At 61.9% G+C, this 8,066-nt stretch overlaps 2 protein-coding genes across 2 annotated transcripts in view; one reads left to right on the forward strand and one right to left on the reverse strand.

Annotated features, from left to right (window-relative positions):
- Positions 1–1,532: 1,532 nt before the first annotated feature.
- MNEG_10365 (hypothetical protein) lies at positions 1,533–2,854 on the reverse strand (the record flags this gene model as incomplete). The annotated part of the gene is made up of 3 exons (XM_014041162.1): positions 1,533–1,877; positions 2,168–2,381; positions 2,715–2,854. The coding sequence occupies 3 exons, from the start codon at positions 2,852–2,854 to the stop codon at positions 1,533–1,535; spliced, it is 699 nt and encodes a 232-aa protein (XP_013896616.1).
- A 3,245-nt stretch (positions 2,855–6,099) lies between these two features.
- The window catches only part of MNEG_10366 (putative Diphthamide biosynthesis protein 1), a gene marked incomplete at both ends in the record, with an annotated part of 3,419 nt that continues 1,452 nt past the window's right edge, over positions 6,100–8,066 (forward strand). Inside the window, 6 exons of the mRNA XM_014041163.1 lie at positions 6,100–6,142; positions 6,299–6,481; positions 6,640–6,792; positions 7,037–7,145; positions 7,469–7,578; positions 7,894–8,018. Of these exons, the coding sequence (XP_013896617.1) occupies positions 6,100–6,142; positions 6,299–6,481; positions 6,640–6,792; positions 7,037–7,145; positions 7,469–7,578; positions 7,894–8,018 (723 nt within the window). The remainder of the gene's footprint in view (positions 6,143–6,298; positions 6,482–6,639; positions 6,793–7,036; positions 7,146–7,468; positions 7,579–7,893; positions 8,019–8,066) is intronic.

An 8,066-nucleotide genomic window follows, 5' to 3' on the forward strand; every position in this document is an offset into this window, starting at 1 on the left:
GATGGGGGCCCCGTACGCGCCGCGGCAGCCTCCAACACCTCGTTGACGGGGGTTGCGGCGGCCGCATGCAGTCGCGCTCGGATGGGGGGGCGGCCGCTGAGTGACTTCTCTCACCAGGAACACCAGGCGATCGGGGGCGGTGGATGCAGGCATGATGACCGGATCGAGGTGCGGTGACAAAGGGTCTTGCGGGCTGGAAAGTGTGAGGAAAGCGGGCGAGCGGGCGAGTGGGCGGGCGAGGAGTGGCGGAGTCAGGCCATGGGGAGGGGCTCAAGGCCCGCATGTCGTAGCATAGTTTGTGTGGGTTGCTACATTAGTATCTAAGCACCAGGTGCACCGCGCAGCAGGCAGCCCGAGGCGGACAAGATGCAGGGCGCCAGCATGGCGCGGCAGCAGCGGCGGGTGGCAGTGGCGGCGGTCCAGCACGAACACGTGCGCCGAGCTTACACATACACACTGAACGTAGCGTGATCTGCGCATGCTGGCTTCTCGGTGCGCAGGCTCACCTGACGAGGAGAGCTGCCACCTGCCAGATCGGATCTTCTTGACTTCGGACGCGGAACGTGACCGCGTGGCGCAGCGGCTGTAAGCAATATGCGTAGGACTAAGGTGTTGTTTTCAAGCTTAGCCGAAACTCTCGTGTGTGCCAAACGGAACACGCGGTGAAATCGAACCGACAGACGACTTCCTTTGGCTACAACGGCACGATGCGCTTGTGGGGACTACTCAAGGCAGATTTTTCCATGTGTCTGGTGCCGGGGCCAGCAGGCACCGTCGTCCAACGAAGTTGCGTCAACTACTGCTGCAGTCTGTGTCATGACTGATGGTGCTTGAGTCAGCGGCGTTCCAAGCGAGTGGAGCACAGACTTGACCAAATGAGAGAGGCCCAACAATTGAACTTTATCCTCTGAGGGATCAGCAGGAGCACGGTTGTGGGGTGGTATAAACAGGATTTCCATCTTGACAGCCGCGCCCACACCACATGCACACAGATGTGACAGGTGCGCCATGGCTTCTTATGGCTGGTACGCCCATTTGCAGATCAAACCTGTACCTCGCATGCATCGCATTTTAGCTGCCTCCTGGTTTTTACATTGCCTGCATCAATTGTGATGCTGCACTGCTGTAAATGGTTTCCTTGCACGCACTTCCGTTCGGTGGCCGATTTTGTGTGTTACAGCGGGCAGCGGAGGGTTCAAGGGGGTTGGAGGGGCTGGCAAGGGTATTGTATGCTTTCGTGTGGCAAAGATGGGATGGAGGGGGTGGGTATGTAGATGAGCCTGCCGGTGTGTGGAAGTCAGGTGGGTCAGATTCAGCTCAAAATTTCATGTGTTCATAGCAACCAAATGCAGTACTGTACATGACCAGCAAAGACGACATATAACAGACAGCACAGCCGACATGTACAGGTTTGTCTCTCACAAACATTGCAGAAAGCCCGAAAGGCCCTTGGGAAAAGGAGAACTTTGACTGCTGGCAGCACCTAGCCAAATTCTACAGGGCGTCTGATTACCAATGCTGCCGCACCGGGCTTACACCAGCTCCTGCAGCGCGCCAGCCACGATTGCAGGTGGCTGCGCCACACCTGCACCAGCAGCAGCTGCGTCCTCCAGCCATGCCAGCACTGCAGACCTCATCTTGTATCGTGAAGCAGCCGAGAACCCAACAGGCTCATGCGACCAGCCCATCTCACGGGCTTTGGCTGATGCCCGCTTGGCATGGAACTCCAAGATGCGCTGGAAAGGCTGCGGGGCCGACATGCCCTTGGCTGCCGTCAGCGGGAAGCTGGGCAGGTCGCCGAACGTGATGAGCTTGCCTGTGGCGCGCACCTCCAGGCACTTCCCCATCACCTCCCTCTCAGTTGGTGTAGGACGCAACTGCGAGACGCACACGGAGGATTGAGTGTGTTGTCAGCGACACGGCCCAATCATGCCGATGTCATGTTCTCTGGCAGCATGTGAGATGTCTCTTTGCAGCTACTGCAAGGCTGCGCCGTTGCGCCTCGCAAGCTTTACATGTGTGCGGAAGAACCTTGACCGCTCAATGCTGCACAGATGCTGCATTAGAGTCCAGCAACGCCCATGATACCTTATTCCGCATGCTATTCATTGACCCGCGAAGCCATCCAGGGTGCCACTGCATCCATGGCTAGCCCGCATGGTCCCACCTTCGCATCCGCAACCGCCAACTCCAGGAGCTTGTCCATCAGCGTGGTGTCCTTGAGGTTGTGGTCCAGGAGATGGGGCACATAGTGGCCCCAGCCTTGGTCCCAGGTGAAGCAGAGGCGAGATGTGTCAAAAGCCCACGCCATGGGCTTGAACAGCAGCAGCCCATTCATGAAGTTGTTGATCTCTCCCGCCAGGTCCATGCACCACATATACCTGCACAGGCGAGGATGCATGTGTGTAGCAGGTGAACAAATCGTACGGTCGGCAATGCATGTGACCATGCCAGAGCAGGGGTTGACGCACGCTGACCCGCCTGGCGCCACACTGTTGCGGGTCGCTCACTAGAAGGTCACCAGCGTCAGGGGCAATTGTGGATCCAATTGAGCACAATCTAACAAAGAGCTGATCCCACTGCATACCAGAAAATCAGCAATGTCAACCGCCTTGCGGCGTGACTTGCCAGCCACATACCTGTGCCATGCACGCTTCCAGAGGTGCGAGGCGATGACGAACCTTGTGGGGAGGTACTGCCCTGTCACCATGCACCTGATGGTAATGCCAGCGTCGCTGGTTTCAAGCCTGCTGTACTTGTCTATCAGGGTCTGCTTGAACTCAAGTGTGCTGGATGCAGTGGTGATTGCTGCTTCTGAGTAGTCCAGCACCTGGAAGAACAAGGCTTGCATCATCTGCAGCTGCCCCTGAAACTGCTGTACCGTCTGCTCTAGCTGCTCCAGCCGCTGGGGTGTGGCTGAAATGCCATGCCGTCAGGCAAAGGAGCAGAGTTGTGGAAGAGAGTATCGTGGGTTTCCAACGACAAGGGGAAAGAAGCATGCACACGCAAAACGACGGTGGAGGTTGAGCGTCACAAGTGGCGGCTCATCGCGCAATATGATGTGCGCAGGCCTACCAGCATGATGCACGCATGCCTGCTTCTAGCTGGTACAATGTGTTTTGAACCTGCGGCAATCTGTAAGCCTCACCTGCTGCTGCTGCTGCTGCTGCTGCTCCTCCAGACGAGCCTTATTGTCATGGGTTGGGCAGCATAGCAGGTGACTGGTGGCCGCGAGCATTGGTGAAGCAGGCACGCAACACCAGCAGTAATGCTGTGTAAAGCCAGAGGCAATGCGCCTTGACCTGCCCACAGCGTTCAACTCTAAAACGGACAAAAGCAAAATCATGACTTACCGCCTGCAGGATGGACTGCGTCCAGGACACTGCTCCCCTCCACCCAGCACCATTCCTGACACCCCACCCCAGCAACGGGTGCAGCATCATGACCGCCTCACCTGCTGCTGCTGCCGCTCCTCCTGCAAGAAACCGGCATCACGGATGGAGTGATGGGCAGGCAGGACGGCGAATGGCACCACACATGCAAAGAAGGGACGACCAGCGGCCAGTGGGGAAGCAGCATGGGCGAACATATCAGTGCAGGGAGGAAGATGGATTGGTTGATTATTCTATCAGAACTGCGCGGAGGAGGACCATGCACAGTGGAGCTGCGAAAGCAGAGGAGCCAACATCATGTGGCCCAAAAGTAGCTGCCACTCTGCGTGACATGCGAAACTGCTGCTGCTCCAGTACTGCGAACCAGCACACTGACACAGGCTGGGCGCGGGACGGCCCCGAGCACCCTCACAGAAGCACGCGTGACTCACCCTCTGCTGCCGCAGGGCGATGGAGGAACCCAGGCGGGAGGCGTGCAGGGTGCAGAGGGATGGCGCAGGCCACAAGGTGAGCAGGCCCGCAGGCACTCTACAGAATCGCAGCGTTGGAGTGCAGCTGCAGGTCATGCACCACTCATTGCTCGCGTTTGCCAAGCAAGCTTCATAGGGGTAGTGAGTCTGAAGGAAGCAAATCTCAGTATCTGCTCGGTGGATCAAACACGCTCTGCGTGCACCAGGCGTGCACTACGGTACCGTATGGTACACAGCACCCCCCCCCCTGCCCACCTGACAGGGCAGGCTGCTGCTGTTGCTGCTCCTGCATTTGACATTTCAGCCACAACACCTGCTGCTCCCGCAGCACCACTCGCTCCTGGCCCAGCAGCTCGAGCCGTCTCCGGATGCTCCCCTTCTCCTCTGTGGCTGCTGGCCCCTGCAGCTGGCTGAGCTCGGCTTCGAGGCGTGCTTCTCTGCATTTCAGCTCCGCCAGCTCGGCCGTGATGTTCTCAAGGGCACTCGCAGCCATGATCTGCGGTCCTGTACACGGGGAGAAGGCACCTCGACTCGTCAGCCAAGGCCCGTTGCATCAGACACCCGACACATCATCAGACGCACAAACGGGACCCGCAGAGCGAGCACCCGACGCCGCGCAGTATACGCGCATGCCGGCCTTGGCGTGGTCCAAGGGCAAACCACCCGATGTCCTGCTGACACCAAGGCAGAGCAACATGAAAGCGCTTCCGCCCTCCTGAGCTCCCGTCACCAGCCCACCCCGCTGACGCCCTCGGCCCCTCTCCGCCCTTGGCCCCTCTCACTGCACGGTGCCGCCGCTTGGGCTGCTGGCCGCCGTCGTCGTGGTCACCGCCGTCGCCGCTGTCGTTGCCGCCGGGCAATGCTGCCTCTGTCAAAGGCTCCTCCTCCCCTGACCCCAGCAGACGCGCCCCATGCTCGCGTTGCCACGCTCCGGCCGGCAGGGCGGGGCCGCTCCCTGCCTCCTTCGCCGCCCTTGACCCGCACGGCGGGCGCGCTGGCGCTGCCCCGCCTCCATTGCCACGGGCGCTGACGCTGCCCTGAGCAATCGCACCCTCCTCGGCGGCGGCGGTGGCGGCGCCTGCTGGGCGCAGCGCGAGCGTCGCATCTGCCGCCGCCTCCATGGCGGCCAGCAGGCACGTCTCCAGGGCTGGCAGCTGGCAGGCCATATGGTTGCAGGCGTACGGCTCCAGCAGGGGATTGGCCGTGCGACTGCTCGCAGAGGGCAATGCATGATTTGTGATGAAACAACTTGTGGCTGGCAGTTGGCGGTTGAGCTGGCAGTCAAGGGGGCCAGCCAGGTTCACGCAAGGGAAGGTGCGGCAGCAGGCGGGGCGCGACAGCACTGCAGCTGACGCACGACGCCATCCTAGCTGCATGACCTTGTATCACAGCTGTGACTGCCGACCAAAGTGATTGTGACTACATGCAAGCCACTGCTGCTTGACCGAGGCATGGCCCACCTTGCAATGACCGCGATTGCAGTCTGAGACGCCACTGCCGAAAGGCATTGAGCCAGTGCGCCTGCAGCCACGAATGCCCGCGCAGTCATGACTGATGGTGCTTGAGTCAGCGGCGTTCCGAGCGAGTGAGGCACATCCTTGATCAGAACAGGGGCCATACAATGATGGACCTTTCCTCTGAAGGATCGGCATGGTCGCAGGATGGTCGCAGGATTATATCTTGCGACGGCCGACCACACGAGAGTGCAGTACCGTACCGTCAGGAGTGCGCAATGGCACACAAGAACTGCCGGCGCACGGCGATGTGCCTGACTCAACTTATGATCTTGCATACGCCAAGTTGCAGTGCATATGCCAGTGGTGCCGCCCTGATCGCCACACCTCGAGGTTGTCGAAGCACATGGGCGCAGGGACACCTGCAACGCCAGCGCAGCCGGCACCCGGTTGGCTGGGCGCATGCCTGTATGTCAACCTGTGGCGCGATCACGGTGCTTGGTGAATGCAGCATGCATCGCGATGGCAGGCCAGAGGCCTGCAGCCCGCATGCCGTCTCATGCAGTGGTGGCCTGCCTAGTAGCAGCTTCAGCTCTGGGCAGCACCTCGGGTACGGGCGTTGCGTTGCGCTTGTCATGTGCGGTGTAGTGGTCGTTTACATTGCAGTTGAAAATTGCAGTTCACCGTACTTCAAGCTCGCCAGGGATTGCACCAGCTTGGCAGATCGCATCGCTTGCCTCAGATCTCTCGGCCATGCCCTTGTAGGGGAGTGGGGCGCTGGCAATGGCAGCCCAAGATGCGCCGCGGTTCTCGGCTCAAAGGCAAGGTGAGGGCCCCAGGAAACGTTTTGCACATGCCAGCCGCCGCGTCCTGGGGCTGCGCTCAACATGCTCAATGCAGCCGTGCAAGCCCCCTCGCTAGCCCACCACCTCTCTCGCTGCGCACTCACGTACGCCGCCTTGCCGCCTGCCAACAAACACAGCCGCCGCCGCCGGCGCGCTCGTGCCGCACGCGACGGCCACGCCGGAGCGGCAGGCGGCCGCCGCGCAGCAGCAGCAGCAGCAGCAGGAGCAGCAGCAGCAGCAGCAGCAGCAGCAGGGCCCCCGGCGGTTCGTGCGCCAGCAGGTGCCTGACGAGGTCCTGAACGACCCCAGGCTAAATGCAGGTGACGGCAACCCCCGCGGCCGACCCCGTTGCCGCCACCCTGCTGCCGCCGCCGCGCACGGGGCCCCACGGTTGCGCACTCGACTCCTAACACTTCAGCGCGACCCCCCTCATCATCTCATGCCGCGTCGCATCGACCCCCCACCCCACCATCCACAGCCCTGTCGGCTCTGCCCGCAAACTACAACTTCGAAATCCACAAGACCGTGTGGCGCCTGCGGCAGGCCGGCGCGCGGCGCGTCACGCTGCAGTTCCCGGAGGGCTTGCTAATGTACGCCTGCGCCATCGCTGATATCCTGCAAGACCACGCGGGTGCGGCGCAGGCCCTGGGGCAGGGAATGACTGCGCGGGAGGGGTTGTGCCCCCAGGGTGGAGGGCCAGGGGCGGGGGCGGAAGCGGCGCGGTTCTGATTCGAGCCGTGCGAGCTTGCCGACCTCAGTTTCTCAAAGGGTTGGGGGCGCAAGCCAGGCCTGGTTGAGGCGGCTCTCTCTGTTGGGCACACGCTCGATCCCGGGCCCCACCGACGCTGCGCGCCGGCTGACACAACCGATTGCAGGCGCGGAGCACGTGTTTGTGATGGGGGACGTGACGTACGGCGCCTGCTGCGTCGACGACTACAGCGCCGCCGCGCTGGGCGCAGACTTTCTGGTGCACTACGGCCACAGGTGGGCCGGCGGTGGCGGCCCGGGGCCTGCCCCGCTTTGGGACGCCTGCTGCTGTCTCAATGCTTGGGGCAGGCGCGAGCAGTGCCTGCTGCAGCCCCTCAGTACGCCCCCCAACTCACACACACACTCACACACACACACACACACACACACACACACACACACACACACACATTTTGATCTTGAAATTCGTACTCTCACGTGCACTCCCACACACACACACATGAGCGCGCGGCCGCACGCTCGCACTTGGCGCTTCGCAAAACACGTGCTGACAAGTGGCGCTGCTCATTCATCCTCCGCTCCCCCCTTCCACCCACCAGCTGCCTGGTGCCGGTTGACGTCACCGGTGTGCCCTGCCTGTACGTGTTTGTTGACATACAGATGGATGTCGACCACCTGGTGGACACCGTGAGGCTGAACTTCCCCAAAGGTGCGCGGCAGCGTGGCTGCCTGGTGACGCCCGCGCGGGTGACGCCCCTTGCATTGGCTTGGGGTCGGGTTGGGTGTTTTGGGGGCTATGAGTGGTGTACAAATGCCGAGGAGCCAGGTGTGCCGCGGAATAGCGGGCGTGTTCAAGGTTTCGCCTCCGTTTTGAGGCGCGAAGCGTGCAGGTGGCCAAACGTATGGCTGGGCGGGGCGTTTGGGCGGTGGCTAGCTCCCCAATCGCCAGTCGCGCGCCCCCACGTGCGAGCCTGCGACCCTGTCGCCAACCCCACACTCCGCCCCCCCTCGCGCGTCCGCGCAGGCGCGCGGCTGCTGCTTGCGGGCACGATCCAGTTCAGCAGCGCGGTGCAGGTGGCCAAGGCGCGCCTGGCCGCAGACTACCCCGGGATGGAGGTGCCGAAGTGCAAGCCCCTCTCGCCCGGCGAGGTGCGCCCCTCCTTCCCCACACCCCCCCTGTTGCCCCTTGGCGTACAC

Source organism: Monoraphidium neglectum (genome assembly GCF_000611645.1).
Source record: "Monoraphidium neglectum strain SAG 48.87 unplaced genomic scaffold scaffold02285, whole genome shotgun sequence".
NCBI classification, from domain to species: domain Eukaryota; kingdom Viridiplantae; phylum Chlorophyta; class Chlorophyceae; order Sphaeropleales; family Selenastraceae; genus Monoraphidium; species Monoraphidium neglectum.